Source organism: Coenobita brevimanus, chromosome 71, assembly GCF_032717465.1.
Source record: "Coenobita brevimanus isolate Jiangsu-jjx chromosome 71, ASM3271746v2, whole genome shotgun sequence".
Lineage (NCBI taxonomy): Eukaryota > Metazoa > Arthropoda > Malacostraca > Decapoda > Coenobitidae > Coenobita > Coenobita brevimanus.
The window spans coordinates 56,274,542-56,294,739 of NC_137024.1; the positions used below are offsets into that span (position 1 = coordinate 56,274,542).

The 20,198-nt window shown below is 41.9% G+C and overlaps 2 protein-coding genes across 2 annotated transcripts; both read right to left on the reverse strand.

Moving 5' to 3' along the window:
* Positions 1-5,539: 5,539 nt before the first annotated feature.
* On the reverse strand, positions 5,540-5,947 carry LOC145406788 (U-scoloptoxin(01)-Cw1a-like). The gene has a single exon (XM_080277884.1). It carries the CDS (start codon positions 5,945-5,947, stop codon positions 5,540-5,542), a length of 408 nt encoding a protein of 135 aa, XP_080134010.1.
* A 10,104-nt stretch (positions 5,948-16,051) lies between these two features.
* On the reverse strand, positions 16,052-16,492 carry LOC145406789 (U-scoloptoxin(01)-Cw1a-like). The gene has a single exon (XM_080277885.1). It carries the CDS (start codon positions 16,490-16,492, stop codon positions 16,052-16,054), a length of 441 nt encoding a protein of 146 aa, XP_080134011.1.
* Between the last annotated feature and the right edge of the window lie 3,706 nt (positions 16,493-20,198).

Here is a 20,198-nt window from a genome sequence, read left to right on the forward strand (position 1 = left end):
AAGGGGATGGGTGAGGTTAAAGAGTGGATGGGGAATTGGGGAGGAGGGTTAGGGGTGTGGTGGGGTTGGTGGGGGTGGGAGAATGAAGAGGAGGAGGAGGAGAAGGGGTGGGAGAATAGGAAGGGAGAGTTGGAGATGGATTGGTGAGGTGTGGTTGAGTGGGGTTGGTGGACTGGGGGAAAAGGATTGTTGGATTGGCGATGGGGATGGTGGGGTGTGGTGGAGAAGGGTTGGTGGGAAGGGTTGGGGATGGTGGGGGTACTGAAGAAAAACAGGTTCTGAAGGCAAGGTCGTAGTCGAAAAGAATTTATAACCACACTGCACATCTTCGCTGGCGCTGGCGGAGTGCGTGTAGCCTACAGCCAGAAACAGAAAGTTCGTTTATATACAGCCACATACAGAAGTTAGTTCGCCTCTCCTGCCTTTCTTTCACCTTCCTAACACCTCTTCTTTATTGATTTATTTCTGGATATGGCTGGTTAGTATCCTTTTGTACGATTTCCTGCAGAGTATGGCCATATTGGAATGATTTATGTAACACAGAATAGGAGTTAGGTGCAACAAACAAATAAGTTGCTCTGGAAAAAGTGTTAGGGAGCTTCCTCAGCCGACGAGAATATGGGCATTAATGTGACGTAATGGACTAAGGCGCATATTGTCATTCATCTGTGAGTGATTATGTGTACCTTTGTCCACTATGCCTTCTTCAGACATCTAAGAATCTAGCAATGAAAAAGAAGCGAAGAGAGGAGAACAGACTTTTTGCATGTGACCGTACTATCACTTTTGCTTCTCATTGTTGGCCGTTGTTCCTAAGCTGATGGGGGGGGGTTGATATGTTTTTGCGTCCATCTGTAACTCCCTTTGGTACGATGTGTCAAGAGTTATCGACGTCCCGTAAGTGTGAGGTAGACGCAGCGGATTATCATATCGTAAATTATGACGCTGGCTTTAGCTGTATCGAAGAATTATGATGAGACGGGATTGACTGAAAATTTTACTAACGACCTTAAGTCTCTCTTAACTTAAGATTCACATTTGTAAGGAGGACAAAAGAAAAGGGGAAGATTGTAAGCTGTCGTTCCCTTGTCTGTCCTACAAAAATAAATATTACTTGCGACAGGAAATTGATTATAAATATGTGAATTAACGTCTAGGAATGCGGTAATCTGAAGGGAGATATAAATGCGGTGTTTTTAAATTAGTGATAGATGAAGTAAAATTTGCATAAAGAATAAAGCGAGTAAATAAAACAGGCATAAAGAAGATAAAGCCAGCATACCATAAAAATAAAAATAAAAGAAAAAAGCAAGATTCGTGTAAGAGAAATTAAACGAATGATAAAACACATCCCTGTTTCAGTAGGCTTGACAGTTCCGATCGACCTAAAAATTAATGGAATGTGTAACCGCAACTTCTGTACCAGCCTTGTAACCCCGTCTCTTATTATGTGAAGTCCATAGCCAGTTCCCGGATCAAATGGCTAATGATTGAATTGGTCTGTCATCTGTTTTGTTGTCATGTTTGTGCAGAGTCACCACACACCCAGATTAAATTTTCCTTTCCATCCCGAGAGTGGCGCGAAAGGCAAATTATCCAAACGTCAAGGCGACGGGCATGTCCCTGGGGGTGTCTGAATCTCTGCCGGAGGAAAGTGGTGAAGGGGTAACTTTTAAAAGGTGTTGTTCCAGGTGACATGGGAGATTTCGTAACATCCCTTTCGTGGCGATTTATTCTACATATAACGCATTGAAATTTTACTTCAGAGTTTATTTATCTGTTTAGCTATGTATCTGTCTATCTGTCTATATTTATTGTCATTCTAATATTGACATGCTTTGCCTCAGTAACACAGGAGGAAAAGTACAGTATAATTAATACAATAAATCGCCGAGGAAGAGGCGTTATGAAATCTACGAAGCGACTCATAATACTCCCTTCAGTAATGGCTGCTACCTTGACTAGTACCAGTCAAGGACACTCACAGGTGCACCCAGGGCAAATGACAGTGATACGTCTAGAGTTTTCTCAACTTGGGCCAAATTTCGTCCATATGCAGCATATTCCACGAAGCGCAAGGGTAAAAAAGATTACTATGGCCCTACATCCTTTTCATACCAGTAAAATTCTCTGTGACTAGCATCATATTCTAGTGTAAATTCTTTGATATCACTCATCAATTAAGGTGGAAAGATGGCAGTTGTAGGTCAGGTTAGAGTTACTGTTGATCACCCCTAGTAGGTATACAACTCGACAGCCGCCATCCTGTCAGGCAGCCAGTCAAGGCCACACAGCCGCCAGTGAAGACGAAAGTGAATTAGTTTGTAGAGGCGTACACAGCGACCCGGCCAGGTGGAGGAGTCACTTAGGGTGACGTCTTGGCACCCACACTGTTTGCTGATGACTTTGGTTGCCCCAGATTCCGGTCCTCAGTGTTTAGTTCTCTGGCAAGATTAACCTCGATGTTAATTGTTCATTCTGATATTATGTTGCGTGAGGTGTCGCTGACAGAAGACAGCTGAGTAGTGTATGCATATACTGTGTGTGTGTGTGTGTGTGTGTGTGTGTATATATATATATATATATATATATATATATATATATATATATATATATATATATATATATATATATATATATATATATATATATATATATATATATATATATATATATATATATATATATATATATATATATATATATATATATATATATATTTACAGGGGTTGGGTGGGGTGCATTGGGGTAAGGGCAGGGTTAAGTGGAATGCAGTGGGGTAAGGGCGGGACTGGGTAGAGTGCAGTGGGGTAATGAAGGGGTTGAGTGTGTTACAATGGGGTTAAGGAGAATACGACCCAGGGAGTGGGATTCTTAAAGGTGTTTACGATGGGTTCCTTTGTCGTATCTAAGATTAGTTTTTGCAGAATGGTCAGCGACGTTAGACTCTTTCCGTCTTGCGACCTTCGTCAAAAATCAAGTCCTGGATACGAAAAGAAGGTGTCATAGGCCTTATCTGTTTTGGGTGGAAGGACATGGAATGAAAAGAGTAGAAACCTTCCATGTCTCCAGTTCCTCCTGCAAGAAACAGATCACAGTTACGACAGGGACAAGATTGTAAATATGTGCGAGCATCCCACCACTGGTTTGCTAACCTTACAAGTGTCCACCGCTCAAGTCACGATGATAGTGCTTCATAAGTTGTCAAGGATTACTACGTCAGTTCTTAGTTACAGAAGCACCTTCGAGATGGGAACGTTCACGAACCACAGTTATAGATTCAGCTCGCTCGTGGAGGATGTACGAGATTAACTAGGAGAGTACGATGTGCCTTTTTAAAATTTAGGTTCTTGCTTTTTTTATATTTAGTTTATCATATATTACTAGCCCCAGCAGCCTAGGAAACGATGTTGCAGAAGATAAAGCAGAAATGGGTACATTTTGGAGACATTTTTGTCCTCTTGCAGCCTGAGGTTAGTGTCATCTTTTTCACATCACCCCTTTGTGACTAGCATCATATTCTAGTCTTAATCTCTTGGTACATCTCAGCCTTCAAGATGTAGAGATGGCAAGTTTACACCTAGCTGAAGTAATGAGAGTAGAGTTACCCATGGAACTGAAGAAGCTGGTTTTCTGTTGTGTGTCCAGGCACTGCAATGGGCAACTTGTGCAGCTTGTTTACATCGTGGTATCTTGGTACGGGCAATATTAATAGTCAGTGTCACAGAAGAACGACACTCCTTTATTTCACTGCTGTCAGACACGGAACATCCAGAGGGGGAGAGCTTTATTCCTGCCTTCACCTCTTCAGTTTCTTCTTTATCTGTGGAGTAGTTGTCAGTTTATCTGTATCATTGGCCAGTGTAAATAATGGCAAACAGTAGCGTTGTTGGGGAGAATGGGGTGAGAACGATCAATAAACGTATCCAAAACAAGAGCCTGTAGCCTATAGTTTTCCATTTTCTTCGTATCTGTAATGAAACCTTTTATTTTTCTTTCGTTTTTCAATTTCCATACTAATGGTAAGGTCGCAGCCTCTGAAATAAAGTTGCAGCTGTAGTAAATAGGCAATGGCATATTTACTGTCATCGTTTGTGTCAGTGGCGCATTGACCTCCGTACCAATGAAAATTTTGTTACTGCTCCATTTATCTTATTAAAAATAAATAAATAAATATAATGAACAGGGAATGGATTTTGTGTTGTTTAAATTAGGCCCTTTTAAGCACTTCAGTCCGACGGCATATTTCATATTTCATGCTTGCTGCCTCCAGATAATTTTGTTCAGCGTTCGAGACGGAAAATAAATTGACGTTGTTAGAAATAGTCTCCATTTTGCGACATGATTCAGCCGTGTTAGCTGAAGAAAGTCCGTTTCAAGTTAGCACACACACACACACACACACACACACACACACACACACACACACACACACACACACACACGAGGCCAAAAACCTCACTTTGGTTTCGCCGTATCTCCCACAACTAATTGGATCACTTCTTACGTCGCGTTGAAGTCTCCTCCTGTAGCGAACACGGTGGATTGTAGCCTCATTTTACACACATTGTACAGTGGCATGATATTTTCTGGAGTTTATTTGGAATTTGCTTATATGTCTGATAATTTTTGCATCATATTTCGTGCAAAGTTCGACAGAGAGAGAGAGAGATAAACGGCAGAGGAATGAATGACATGGAGACGATTTGTTTGTGGCCACTCTGTATGGGATTAAAGCATCTGGCTATAGATAGATAGGTAAATTGATAAATAGATAGGTAGATGGTTAGGCACGTGAGTAGGAGCCAGGATGCCGGGGTCTTGAATGATGTGTAAATGAATGTCTGACCCATTAGCTGTTGATGGCCAGTTCTCCCACTTCCTTCTTTCTCTTTCCTTGTTTTCTGCACCTTACCTCACCCCATCCTTGGGTGGGAAATAAGTCAAACTGATGATGATGATGATGATGATGATGATGATAATGATGATAATGATGATGACAAGGCTACTCTGTACTGGGCGATGATGTTGATGGTGATGATGATGATGATGATGATGATGATGATGATGATGATTAGGATAGTGTATATATATTGGGTGATGATGATGATGACGATGACTAGCATACTGTCTACTCAGTAGTGATGGTGATGATGATGATGTTGATGATGATGACAGTTATGATGACGATACTGTATACTGGGTGATGAACTTTGCTTGCAGGAAAGAAGAAAATATATTAAATCTTCAGTTATTCACTTTATTTTCTTAGTAGTGGTACACATATTCGAGTTGAGCAACAATAAATAACACACGAGTTCCCGTCACTGAGAGAGAGAGAGAGAGAGAGAGAGAGAGAGAGAAACAATAGCAGTTTAGAATGTTGGAAATAAAGATCTAAGTAAAATAATAGCAGTTTGGAATGCTGACGACCAAGATTAAATATTAAAGTAACCTGTTAGCAATTTAGAATGAATAAAACAATAGCCGTCTGGAATTTTGGCCATCAAGGTGGACTAGAGCAGAGGTGGGTGATTGGTTACTCCGTTGGTGGCTGAGTACCGGGGTTGGGAATGACACCGAATTGGCTGTTAGTGGCCTCGAACAGCGCCACAGACTCCTCGCAGGGCATGGCGTCGTCGGGGTGTGCACAGGTGAGAGACTCCTGGCTGAACACGGTCTGGTTGCCGCAGACGAAGGTGAACTGGGCCATCTCAAGGACCTGCCCGGCGTCGTCAGAAATAGGAAGACAGACGTGGAAGAGCTCGCAGTTGTTGTCCACGTCTGCATAGTATCCATAGGGCAGGTTTTCACAGGAGAAGGTCTGTTGGAAGCTGCGTGCACTCAGGATGGTCTCGGCGCCGTGGGGGAGTACGTAGGCCATCCTTGCCGTGGCCATAGCTGCCACGGCGACCAGGAATACGGCAGACACGACAAGACGGGACATACTGTGGGAGTGAAGGTGTGGGATCGTCAGGTTAATGAGTCCAGAGTGTTGATGAAAAGGGGCAGGAATGAATGTATTATTATTATTATTATTATTATAATTATTATTAAACTCTGCTACTTCTTTGATACGTAGCTTTGTCCTGATTAATACCTCACAGATTTTGCTTGTGAGATGTTCATTCCTGCCCAGTATTTCTTAAAACTAACAAAAACCTCTGCAGAGTTACACTTTATCAGTTCATATTGCTATGGATTTTTCGTAGATGGTAGTGAAGAAGAGCTATATGGAAAATTATGGCACCCGGTGGAAGTAGTTATTGTGTGTGTGTGTGTGTGTGTGTGTGTGTGTGTGTGTGTGTGTGTGTGTGTGTGTGTGTACCTTCTAGGCTGGAGGGCTGAAGGTGTGTGTGCCGGTGGATCCCGTGCCCCTCTTTTATATACCCACAGGTGACCGTGATTCACTCCCTTCTTCCTCCCCCTTCTCCTCTTTCTCTCCCTCCCCCTTCTCCTCCTCTATCCCCCATCCCTTCTGTTGGCTGTCCCTTTCCCAGTCTTTCCCTCTCACTTCTTGTCCCTGCCCTCTTTATTCTTCTTCCTCTCTTTGTCGGCTTCACCTTCCAAAGACTTTTCCTCTCATTTTTTGTCTCTTTAATTTTCACTCTTCTCTTTCAATACACGTTCATTATTGCTTTTCCCACCCACTTTCTATCACTTCTTTTTTCACTTCGCGTCTTATTCTCTTACACTGTTTTTCTCACGCTTCTCCTATTCATTCCTGTCTTTCTCTCACTATTTTTTCTTTTCAAAGGTGTTTTCCATACTCTCCTGGTCTTATTATTTTCTTTCTTGTCGTTATTATTTTCTTGTTACCGTACCTTTTGTCTTTTCAGTTTTTTTTCTTTCACCTCTTGTCCAGTTACCGGTATATATTTTCTCTCACAACTTTTGATTTCTTCTCACTATTTTTCTCAAAGCTTGTCCCTTTCGTTCCACGTCAAGGTGAGAGGGTAGGAATTTGGCTGGTCTCTCATCTTCATTTATCACAGGGTATGGTTTGGTATCGATCCTCTTGGCTGTCCTCGGTTTTCTTATGGCAACTCAGGGCAGGTAATTACACTCATTTCACCTGTTTTAGCAAAGTCCATACATTCGGGGATTTGACTCTCACATTAACTAGATCTCCTCGGAAACCAGGGCTGGCAGTGGAGGGGTGGGATGTTCCTCACCTCTGACTCTGTGAACTTTATAATCTTCACTGCTTCCACACCTACTCATAGCATTGGCCTCCTCTGTCTCTACTCTGTATCTGCTTCTTCTTCTTTTTCATACCCTCTTCCCCCTTTTATCCCCCTTCTCCTTTCTCTTACCCTCGTCCTTCTTCCTTGTACCTTCTTCCTTCCTGTTTCCTCCAGCACCGCCCCCCTCATCTTGTCTGTAGCCTCCTGCCTTAGAGTTGTCCTGCGCCCTTCTTTGTGTTATCTTCGTCTTCCATTTCATCCCGCTTACCTATTTACCTCTTCGTCTTTCCTCTCCCTCTCCTCCTGTTCCTCCCTCCTTCCCCTTACATTCCGCTTCCTCCATCCACTTTCGTCCTTTCTCTTACATTCCTCATACTCTATCCACTTTCCTCCATCCTCTCCCTTCTCTCCTATTTCTACCTTCTTTCATCTTCCCTGCTTCCATCTCCGTCATTTTTCTCCCTCCCTCCTTCCCACTTCCTCCCATCCTCTCCTTTTCCTGCTGCCCTTCCCTCCCGTCTCATAACTTCTTCCATTTCTGTCCATCTTTCCTCTCTTCATGTTATTCATTCCTGTCCCTACCCCCCTTCCCTAAAGCCTCTTTCTACCCTCTCACCCACCACCACCGCCAGCATCACCACCACCCTCTTTCCCCTTTGCCTCTTCCTCCTTTCTCTCCCCCTTTTCCCCTGTTCCATCTCCATCTCTTTCTCTTCTTCCTCCATCTCTCCTCCTCCTCTCCCTGCCTCCCTGCCATTCCTCCCTCTCTTCCATCACCAGCACCTCTCGCCTCTAGGAACGATAAACCACACCCACAAATCTCATTACCAATTTCATGCTGGCTGCCAGTTTAAATTTTCCCATAAGATAAAGTTCCCAATGATAACCAAAGTGGGTTGTAATAGCAAGTTTATTTGAAGACGTAAGACTTAATAGACGAAATGATTGCCTAGCCTCCTGCGCATACCGTGCCGTTGTTCACGTTTAATTTTGCGTTGTAAATTTGCTTAATTTATTGGTGTATGTTATTATTTTTGTCTTTATTACTGCATCGTAAATTTATTCCATTTATTACTGCATGCGATTATTTCTGTGTCAATATTTCCATAGTCATAGCACTGGGTTCAGCAGCTTCAATCTGACGACATCTTTTTTGCATCAAATTCTTGCTAACCGAGAGGAGTTTATTCAACTTAGGAAAGGCCTCTCCAGCATAAGGGATTACTGAAACTTATACCACATCCTTCCACCTCGAAAAGCCTCTCCTAAGCCGAATTAAGTGCTCTGGAGATAAGAAGATTAAAAAAAATAAAATAAAGTTATTGTAGTTGTTATCTGGCCGAGCAGACCCATCAACTGCAGGTAAACAAGAAAAGACTAAGTGAAATATTCCGATCCTGCCAGTGCAACAGCTCCTTAGACGTTGCAACCTGTGCCAATGACCTGGTTCCTTCAGAGTCTTGAAGAGTTTGCTAACCCTCTCAAAGACCAGATACAGATGCCGTGTTTGCTGAGGAACTTGAGTGGGTTTGGAAGGGTTAAAGTATTCGGATGGTTACCTCCTTTAAGGAAAAACATGAACGTCCAGATTTTAGGAGAAGGCTTGGACCTGTATTTTCGTCGGGTAAGGAAGCTCCCTAACACCTTTTCCTTAGCGATTTATTTTTGAATATGGTTGGTTAATATTCCTTTGTACGTTTTTTATACAGAGTATGACGATATTGGAAGGATTTAAACAAAACAGAAGAGGATAGTAAGGTGAAACGAACAGAATAAATCACTTAGGAAAAGGTGTTACGGGGCTTCCTTATCCGGGGAGAATAGAGGTCTTGACGTAATACGGTACCTATCGACATCACGAGGTTCATATAGACAAAGAATATATATAAATCATAGAAGTCAGGTTATGTTCAGTTCAAAAGTTTTTCAGATTTCAGTTCTAGGCCCTGGTATGTGTTATGTATTATGAATTATGTATTTTCACACTGCATTCTGATAGGTAGACTCTTTTATATGCTACCTCTTCACTGCGATGGTGTATTACTTAGTCTTGTTATCCCAGACGATTTTATTCATCTGAAGATTATTATTATTTTAAGTGGTGGGGTTTGATATGGCATGTTTAGATATTAACTGTTTTATTCTCTCTCTCTCTCTCTCTCTCTCTCTCTCTCTCTCTCTCTCTCTCTCTTAATCCTATCCCTTCCCTTCCCATCATTCCTCATTTATATACTATATCTTCTCTGTCTCTCTGCTCTTCTCTTTATCACTTTCATTCCCATCATTCTTTTTCCTCACACTGTTTCCTGTTTCCATTCAGTCTTCTCACTCTCAACCAATAGGCTATCCATCCCTCAGCCATATTCTGAGAGGCAAGCATTCGTAACACCTCATCCTTACCGATTTATATTGCCTCTTACATTTAATCATTCACCTCTGTGCCATCCGTTTCCTTTTAATATCTATATAGTTTCCATCATTAACCTAGAAGAGGATATTGAGGTGTAATGTGAAGAATAAATCGCTAGGGAAGAAGTGTTGGGAAATCTCCAGTGAGCTAATACATTTCTCTCTCTCATCTTGGTGTCCTCCTTCTCCTCTTCCTTCCTTTTCCTCACCGTCATTCCTCACCCAGACATTTTTTTTTTCTTATTTACCCTCTAGTGTGTATTCTTCTCCTCTCCCTTAGTTTCTTCTCTCCCTTTACTCTCCCTCTCTCTTTCCCATCGTCATTTCATTTCCCTTTTGCCCTTCCTTTTCCTCCCCATCTCCTTTACCTTCCCTTTTCATCCTCTCTCCCTCCCCTTCTTCTCTTCCATCTCTTCCCTATTCCCTCTCCCTCTGTGTTTCCCCATTTCCTTCCCTTTCCCTCGCCCTCTCTCTCCTTCCTCAATTTCTTTCTTCTCCCTCTCGCTTTCCTTCTACTCTTATCTTCCCTTTTCTTCCTCTTTCCCTCTCCTTCCTCCCTTCCATTCCCACTCTTCCTCCTTCCCCTTCCCTTTTCCTTCCCCTGTCCCTTTACCTTCCCTCCCTTTCCTTACAATCATTCCTGTCTTTTTCCATTTACTTCTGGTCCGTTACTCTCAGCTCCGCCATTACACAACCCTGACCAAACACTTCTTCCCTCTCTTGTAGTCTTTTTTTTTCCTCCTTTTACTTTCCTTCCCATCATTCCTCGTCCATAGTCTTTTTCCTTTTTAATTTGTGTGTGTGTGTGTGTGTGTGTGTGTGTGTGTGTGTGTGTGTGTGTGTGTGTGTGTGTGAGAGAGAGAGAGAGAGAGGGTGCTTTTTCCTTCCTTTCGGTTATCCCCCCCCCTCTCTTTCTCTCTCTCTCTCTCTCTCTCTCACACACACACACACACACACACACACACACACACACACACACACACACACACACACATTCTCTTATATTCATCCCAGTCCTTGTAGGCTACGTTACTCTCCATTCAACCATTACCCAACCCTGGCCAAGCACTTTTCCCCTCTTCCCGTCTAGTCTCTCTCATCCTCTCCCTTTCCCTTTTCCTCCCCGTGCTTCCTTGTTCTTACTCTCTTTCCTTTTTATTCGCTGGTGTCTTTTTCCTTCTCCTCTTCCTTTTCTTGTGATAATTTTTTGCTTATATTTTCTTTCTTGTTTTCTGTCTGGTATTTTTTTCCTCTCTCTCTCTCTCTCTCTCTCTCTCTCTCTCTCTCTCTTATCGTGATTCCTTTCCATATATTCTTTCTGTTTCCTACTTGGTGTCCTTTTGCTTTTAGTCTTCCATTCATTATCACCAGTTCTTTCCTTTCCCTCTCCCTCTCCTTCCCATCATCCCTAATTCATAATCTCTTTCTTAATTACCGGTACCTTTAAAGACAACTATCACCCAATCCTTTTCCTCTCTTGCATATATATTTTTTCATCACTCTCTTCATTCCCCATCATTTATCGATACACATTTTCTTCCCTTCTCTCTTCCTCTCTCTTATCTTTTTTTTTACCTCTCTTCCTGTCTTTGTTTTTCTTATTTCACTTCACTTCCCCTCTCTTATTTTTTTGTTTTTTTACCGCTCTTCCTCTCCTATCTTTTTTTCACCCCTTTTCCTCTCTCATATCTTTTTTCACCCCTCTTCCTCTCTCTTATCTTCTTTCATCCCTCTTCCTCTTTCTTATCTTTTCTTTCACAGGTCTTCATCTCTTTTACCGGTATCTCTTTTTCTTTCACCCTTCTTCCTCTCCTTATATATATTTTTTTCCACACGTCTTCATCTCTCTTACCGGTATCTCTTTTTCTTTCACCTCTCTTCCTCTCTCTCTTTTTTTTTTTTTTTTTCACATGTTTTCATCACTCTTACTGGTATCTCTTTTTCTTTCACCCCTTTTCCTCTCCTTGGTTCCCTGGTTCGTTAACTTTCGTCTTCCCTTCCTTTCTCTTATCTTTCCTTTACCCCTTTTTCTCTCCTTATCATCATCCCTGGTCCGTTCGCCTCTTCCCAGCCATTAGCCAGCCCTGACCTTATCTGGAATGTGGAGACGTTTGACCCGGCAAATATTCCCTCCGCGCCTCTGTTTACTCCACCATTCACCACACGCCAAGCAATTTCAAAAGAGTTTGTTAATAGAACGTGTCCTGAGCTTTAAGAATATATTACTCAGTTTTCATGAGAGAGAGAGAGAGAGAGAGAGAGAGAGAGAGAGAGAGAGAGAGAGTCGTGGTAGTAAAAAGGTTAATGTGAGAAATGTAAGCTTTTTGTTTTTTTTTTTTTTTTTTTTTTTTTTGAGTGTGCCAGTTTTCCTCACCTAACAGACATACCTTCCTTTGTCCCGCTGGCTGCATTCACCTCAACGGGGACTTTAGATTCCTAAGTGCTGTCGGTTTGGGCACATTTACTTTTTCTAGGAAGGTCTAGGTGAAGTTAGGGCAGTTTATTAGAGTTAGGTTTGATTACGCTAGGTTAGATAGGTTACTTAGGACTAGAATATGTTAGGTTAAACTGGTCTGTTAGGGATTTTTGCTAGATTAAGTTTGGTTTCTTTGTTAACCTTAGAATGTGATGAGTTAGATGAGATTGTTGGTATGTTATGGTTAAGGTATTTTAGATGAGGTTGTGTTAAAATGTGAGGGTTAGGCTACGTTAGGTTAGAATGTCAGGGTCGGGCTACCTTAGGTTAGGTCAGGATATGTTAGGTTGGTGTAAGTTAGAATTACCGGTGGGCAAAGTTAGAGCAATGGTCGCCGGTAGAGAAAAATTGGCGAGGCGCGTAGAAAGGACAGAAGAAAATCTGATGGAGAAGTTGAAAAGAGTGTATAGCATCCCCTCTTACACACACACACACACACACACACACACACACACACACACACACACACACACACACACACACACACACACACACACACACACACACACACATGACGCAACCCCTTCCCCCCTCCCAGCAATATTTACCCCCGACTCATCTTGCCCATGTCCTCGTTCACTTCCATCTTCCTCAGCCCCTTCTGTTCGATTCTTGCTTCAGTTAGACAATTGTATTAAGCTTATGGGAGATCTTTTCCAGCAGATGGATTAAAATTTATCTATCTGTCTATCTGTCTGTCTGTCTACTTATCTGTCAGTCTGTCTATCCATAACTCTTCCTCCCTACCCCTCTTTAATCTTCCTCCTCCTCCTCCTCCTCCTTGTCTCTCAGCTATGACCTCCCTTTCTCGCCTTTGTCCGTTATCTTGGTGACCGAGAGGGAGAGGAGGAAGGGAGCGAGAGGGAAAGGGGAGGAAGGAGAAGAAAGGGAGAAGGAGAGAATGAAAAGCACGGAAAAAGGAGAGGGAAGGGAGAGACAGAGAGAGGAAAGAGAAAAAGAGGGAGGGGGGAAAGGAGAGAATGAGAGAGAGGGGAAGAGGAGAGGGAAGAGAGAGATAGAGGAAAAGAGAAAAAGAGGGAGGGGGGAAAGGAGAGAGTGAGAGGGAGGGGAAAAATGAGAGTGAAGGGAGAGATAAAGAGAGGGAAAGAGAAAAAGAGGGAGGGGGAAGGAAAAGAGAGAGGAAAAGAGAGTGAATGTACTGGAAAGCAATCAGTCAACAGGGTGTAAGTGGGGCAGTGACGAGAGGACAAAATGATGCCTTGCCTGGTCAGTCGGAACAGACTATTTGGTCTGTCCTCCTTTGTTGCCATCCATTGGGTAAGGATCCGTCCCTCCCCCCTCCCAGTCTGGTTATGTTGTATGGATATTGCCTTCCGCTTCATTGCAATCATTTGACTATCCTTGGTGGCATTTTGGGGGGGCGGGATCAACATACTTCCTTACTCCTCATTTTCCACGAAAGTGTGTCTCTTGTTCTGCTCATCCAGCGAGAACAATATATATTTTTATAAGCAGTCCCATTTCCACTGCTCTAACTTCGGATTTTGAAATATATATCTCAAGGTCTCACACTCATACTAACACACCGTTTTTCTTGCAGCCTTTCTACTCAATCCTGTGTTTTGCAGCAAGGTCTTCATAGCATCGACTATGTTAAAATCATGATTGATTTGTACGGTGTGGTTTGGAAATTTTTTTAAAGGATGGTAAAAACTCAGATCACGTAAAATAATGACTGAAAAATGTTACTTACGTTACAAAAGTTATTTCTATGTTTATGTAAGCTGAAGTGGGAAACTTTTTACCCTCCACATGACAAGTTGACAAGTGTAATACCAGATGACAAATTTCCGTTTGGATTCATGTGATATCTGTGACATCATGCGCATCAGCCAAAATATTTTAAAACGAAAAGTGTGTGGTTATTATCCAAAATTCCACATTATTTCGCTTGATTGATTAGTGTATTTAAATTCCTTAGTAACTGAAGATCTGTGCTTGCAGTGAGTGACAGTGACCTCTTGTGCTACTGCCAGAAGAGTGCCCAGACGTGTTTTTGTGGCTAATGGTGAACTTGAACTGTGTGTGTGTGTGTGTGTGTGTGTGTAAGAGTAGTAACAATAACGTTAATGTAAATACCAAGAGTACTGACCATTTGAAGGAAGATATGACGAGCAGTACCTTCAGATGATATGAGAAAGAACGAATGAAAAAACAAGTATTTTTCCTTTTTTGCTTAACGAGGGATCTTTTTGAGAGTAAGGGGATTGCTAATTTTCACCATCTTCTCCCTCTTGGTCCACTTGGAAGCCTACGCAGGGAAGTGGGTGGATACCGTGGCGGGGAGTATACAGTAGTTTCCTCTTTTAACTGTGTAGATTAGGTATTTGGTTTACTAATCTACCTCTGCCCATTTCGAGTTAAAATGAGGGTTAGTGAGACTGGTGATGATGATGATGATGTTGAAGATGATGATGATGACGATTACGATGCTACTGCTGATGTTGACAGTGATGTAGCTTCATTGACTCACCCAAGAATCATTATGTCATCATGGGTGTTGCGTAAATGATTTTACCATTCGTTGTAGTGCTTATTCTGATGTGCTGGATAGTGTTTGCCGTGCCGTGAGATGGCTTGACGATGTGGAGAGAATGAACACACACACACACACACACACACACACACACACACACACACACACACACACACACACACACACACACACACACACACACACACACACACACACACACACACACACACACACACACACACACACACACACACACACAGGATGGAAAGGTATATAAATTGGAGTGGTGTGAGGTGGAAGGGAAACAGACTGATGGTGGAGGTTAGATGTGATTAGTTCATTGCTACCCCCTCTAAAACTCATGTGTCTGGATAGATAAATAGATAGGTAGATTGATAGATAGATAGACAGACAGACTGATAGGAGGTAGGTAGATCATTCATTCTTACTCTATTGCACATATAAAATATTTATTAAGGATTAGTGACATTCAGAATCAATTCCTCGTATATATATTTCAAAATCTCGATATTGAGCAATACATAGCTTTTAAAAATATAAAGATAACATCGAGAACACCAGTACCTGTAAAAAAAGTAATATTCCTCCCCGCCAAGACAGCCCAAGACCGCCATTTTTTTTCCTCCCATCCCAGAAGCAGTTTTGTGAGTTACTGAGGAAAAAAAAAAAAAAATGCATCAAGTCATGGCAAGCAAAGGTCAGGAAATATAAGTGGGAAGTTTTCGAAATATGTGTAGCAGTGGGCGTTAACGTTACTGCTTAATTTGATCATAGACTACAGTATATTGCAACCTCTCATATTTATTGCAATGTCGTGAGCAGTATACAGCAAACGGTGGGTAGTTACGGAAATTGTGGGTGTTTATGGATGTGTATCGCTAATTTTGGCTTCTTAGTGGAGTACGGGACGTGGGAAACGGATTTATGTGCCGCTGTTCAAAGTCTACTGCGTAAAAATAGTACGGGGAAGTTTTGAATATCTAAGAATGTGTTTGAGTAGCGTAAATATAATATGTTAACTGGGTCTTATGAGCGAACGAGAAATTATCAAAAACAAATGAAATATGGTATTCATTTAGACTAGTAACATTAAACAAGATGTGAAGTGTTTGAGTTAGATAAGGCAAAACATAGATAAGGCTTGGTGTATTCCTGTGACATGGCATAGAGTAACGCGGATCGTATTTATAAAGAATCCTAACCAGTTTACAGAATAACCAAGTCTACCCAACAGTTAATTGTTATGACAGATCTTTTTGTGTGTGTATTTTTTTAGCTTTAATTTTCTCTCTGATTTGGTTTTTAAGTGTTGGATAGCTATATGAGTGAAGACAAATGTATGTGCAAGAAATGATATACACTGCTTAATCTTAGGAGAGTTTATGAATACAACCCTGTGAGTGTTGTGTGTATATGTGTGAGTGTCGGACTAGTGGGGGTCGGGTTGGTGAGCGACACTGTTTATCTTGACTCTGACTCCTCGAGGACTAATGGCTGAGGAGCGGCGGGGACTGGCTGGGAATCGAGGATGACGCCGAATTGGCTGTTTGAGGATTCGAATAGTGCAGCGGACTCTTCACAGGAAATTGCATCGTCGGGGTGTGCACAGGTGAGGCTCTCCTGGCTGAACACAGTCTGGTTGCCACAGACGAAGGTGAACTGGGCCGTCTCCAGGACCTGACCTGCGTCATCGGCGATGGGGAGACAGACGTGGAAGAGCTCACAGTTGTTGTCGATGTCGGCGTAGTATCCGTAGGGCAGGTTGTCACATGAGAAGGTTTCCTGGAAGCTGCGTGCCCTCAGGATGGTCTCTGCACCATGAGGAAGTACATAGGCCATCCTGGCAGTAGCCATAGTAGCCATGGCCGCCACCAGCACAGCAGACACGGTCAGGCGGGACATACTATGAAAAAAGAAAAAAAAAGACGTCATAGGTATGGAAGATTCTCGGTAGGGTAAAGGTCAGGGCGTCTGTAAGTGTAACATCTATTTCATTAGTACCGTACTCACTGATATTTTGAGCATACTGTAGCTAATCACATGTGCAGGTTCCTACTAATTTAACCCTTAAATGTTGGGCCAGGTACAAAGTACCAACCTGGTGCTTTTCTGGCTCTTGCCGGGCTTGGTACAGAGTATCAAAATATGCTTTGTCATTGTGTGAATACTGATGCACTTGTGGGGTGGCTGGCTTGGTTGTATATGGCACGTTTTCCCAGGCAGCCTGGGAGCATGTGGAAATTACCCTTCTCCAATTATGTGTCTGGTTTTGCAGTGTGGGACTGTAGTACATTTCCTCCTCCCCCCACAATGCTAAATTAACCTCTGAAAGGGCTAATTTGTGAAAGAAAGACAACTGCATGCTGAAAATGAGCGACCAAAAAAAAATATTTATATCTTTGTATTTTTATGTGATGTTTCAGTGTATATTGTGGTAATGACTAAAATGTGTTGATGTGCTTGGAAGCATGATGTAATATAAAATATTTAATTATATGTTTCACTTGAATAATTACCTCTTGAAAATATTCAGTAAAGTTATTTTTGAGTGTTTAAGCGATTATTACGATATTTTACCTAGTCATAGTGGTTATTATGGTGAAGTGCATCACGCTTGAGTTAACACTTGCAGCTTACAGTAGTTGGAGATGTCAAATGTGATTTCTCAGTCGTGAAAACTCCCGTACAAGTTAGAGCTAAAATGTTTTATTAGTAACCACAGTATCACAGTAGAAGTGATTTTTAAATGAGGTGACTTTTGGCCCAGAATGTTTGCGGGTGTGGCTAACTACCAAGTTTATTTGGTTTATTGCTTAAGAGTTAATGGATTACTCTGATTTATCTTTAATATCAAGCGACAGTATAGCCTAAGCTACTACAGCACGGCACCAAAATGACCGAAGATAAGAAAACCAGGTGAGAAGTAGAAAGCAGAATGAAAATACTAGGAGCATGACCTAAATATTTAATATTAAAGGGAAGCGTTGAAATGAAAACTAGGAAATTCTATTCTTCGTTGTAAAGGCTCGAAAGGATGCTGCGAAAGAGTTGCAAGAATAAGAAGAGGATAAATTTAACAGATGAAACGAGAAGATAGAAAATAAGTTTTAGGATAAAATTTTATCCTTTTCAGTATGATGTCATTTGTTAGGTCGTTCTTACTGACTTCAGATGATTTTATTCAGTTTAGGAGAGCATTGTCGAACTAGAGGGATTTATTGTAACCCTCATGAATCAATTTAATGCTAGACTTTTTTTCTTAAGTTGCAAAATTCGTCTGTCCAGTAGTTACAATGAAAAGGAAAAAAATGTCATCGCTGTGGAGGGGAGCTGAAGAGAGTAAGAGTTGTGGGTAGTGCAATGGTAGGGTGTGGATCGGAATAAGTTAGAGCAGTGGATAGAGGATTACTATGGTGTGGATGGGAGTCAGTTAGAGGAGTGGATAGAGCAATACTGTGGTGTGGATGGGAGTCAGTTAGAGCAGTGGATGGACCGAGCCTCTGGAAACGATGGATAGGGCCTGGGGTAAGGATGGCCAGGACTCACGTTGCAAGGATGGAAGGGTAGGGATGACTGTGGCTATGTGAACGCCTCAGCCTTCTTATATACTCTCTCTTGCCCACCGTCACTCACACGCCCCACCCTTCCCTCCCTCTTTTCCATGCCTTCCCTTTCCTTCCCTTCCCCTTGTCTCTCAGGTACATTCTCGCCTCCCCCCTGCTCCCTTTGTTGTTACGGATCCTTCATTGCTCTTACCCTTTGCTTTTCTTCTCTCCCTTCATCCTTCCTTCCCCCCCATCTCCTTCCCTTCCCTCCTCTTTCCCTTTGGCCGTTCGGTACCTTCCTTTCGTTTACTCTTATCCATCGTCTTCCCTTTGTTGCTTCGAGTCCTTTACTTCTCTTTCCCTTTGTCACTTTTTTTTTATTTTGTCCTCTTTCTTTCATCATCCTTACCCTTTCCCTTTCTTTGCTTTTAAACCTATCTTATTTTATTCCCTTTGTCATTCCTTGCTCTTTCCTTGCTTTATTTTCTCTCCTTTCTCATTGTATTACCTTAATTTTTCCCTTTGCCATTCCAATCCTATCACATCTTATCCTTTCATTTTCCTATGTGTTTTATGTTTTATGTTTCTCTCTCTCTCTCTCTCTCTCTCTCTCTCTCTCTCTCTCTCTCTCTCTCTCTCTCTCTCTCTCTCTCTCTCTCTCTCTCTCTCTCTCTCAATCTCAATCTCTTGTTTTTTCTTCTTCATACTCTTTCCCTTTGTTATTTCACTACCCTTCTATTTGCCTCTTGCCTGTCCTACACTTTCACTTCACCAGTATCATCCCTTCCATTAACTCTCTCTTAATGCTATGCTCTTCCATTCCTCTTCTATTTTTCTTCTTGATCTCTTCTTCTCTTTCCTTTTATCAGTGTGTTCCCATTCCCATGTTCCTTTGGTTTATTATACAATGTTTTAGCTCAGCTCTACCTTATCCTGGAGTTATTTGTCTTTCTTTAATAGCAGTCTCTTTTCTTTACTACTTATCTGGCTTTAATGAACCTACCTTACTTTATCTTACCTTACCATAGGCCTTCCTTACTTTACTTTACCTCACCTCACCCTGCTTTACCTTACCTTGCCTTGCCTTACCTTACCTTACCTTACCTTACCATACTGTACCTTACTTTATCCTACCTTTCCTTACCTTACTGTGTTTATAAATATTGCCTAAGGTCTTTTCTTTCTACTCTGACTCATTCCTTCCTTCTGTCACATTTTTTCCTTGCGTATTTTTCATCGCTTCACCTGTTAACATTCCTTATTACCATCCATGTATCAACCAACGCGTTTGTTACATTTCTCCATTGTCCCTCCCACCGATCTTATTCATGTCCATATCTCCTCTATTTTCTTTTACCTCTTCTTGGCCCCACTTTCACTTTCATTCCCCTAGCCTTTATCTTGCACCATCCTCACCATAGTAGACTTATTTTCTCCAGTTCTCTTCTCCCTTTAACTCCTTCGTTTTCATGTCCTCTGTTCGCTTTCCCTTTCAGTCTGTCATTCTTCCACTTGCTTGTCTCTTATCGTTGTTTTTTGTACCAACATTCCCGTCCCTCCATTTCCCCTGTTCATTCCCCATTCCTGTGGGTTTTTCCCTTTATATACGGTACCTTATCCATAACGTTTGAACTCTCTTTTTTCTCCCTTCCCTCTTCCAGTATAATTACCCCGTCTACTTTATCAAGTTTTTTTATTTTTGCCTGTAGCCTACTTCTTTTTGCCTTAATCTCTGTCTACAGTATGTTTCTCTCTCTCTCTCTCTCTCTCTCTCTCTCTCTCTCTCTCTCTCTCTCTCTCTCTCTCTCTCTCTCTCTCTCCACATCCCACATAGCTGTCTGTTTGTCCAACTGCCTGTCCGTCTCATTATTTTCAGTATTTTTTATTTCCTACTTTTCTCTTTGCCTGTCTACCTAACACCTTCCGTCATTGTTCATCCTTCTCTTGATGACCTCGTAGATAGCTCATCACACACACACACACACACACACACACACACACACACACACACACACACACACACACACACACACACACACACACACACACACACACACTGCCAG

Bases quoted from the DNA above. Each gene is read 5' to 3' on its own strand.
- LOC145406788 (XM_080277884.1), bottom strand. From the start codon at position 5,947: ATGTCCCGTCTTGTCGTGTCTGCCGTATTCCTGGTCGCCGTGGCAGCT.
- LOC145406789 (XM_080277885.1), bottom strand. From the start codon at position 16,492: ATGTCCCGCCTGACCGTGTCTGCTGTGCTGGTGGCGGCCATGGCTACT.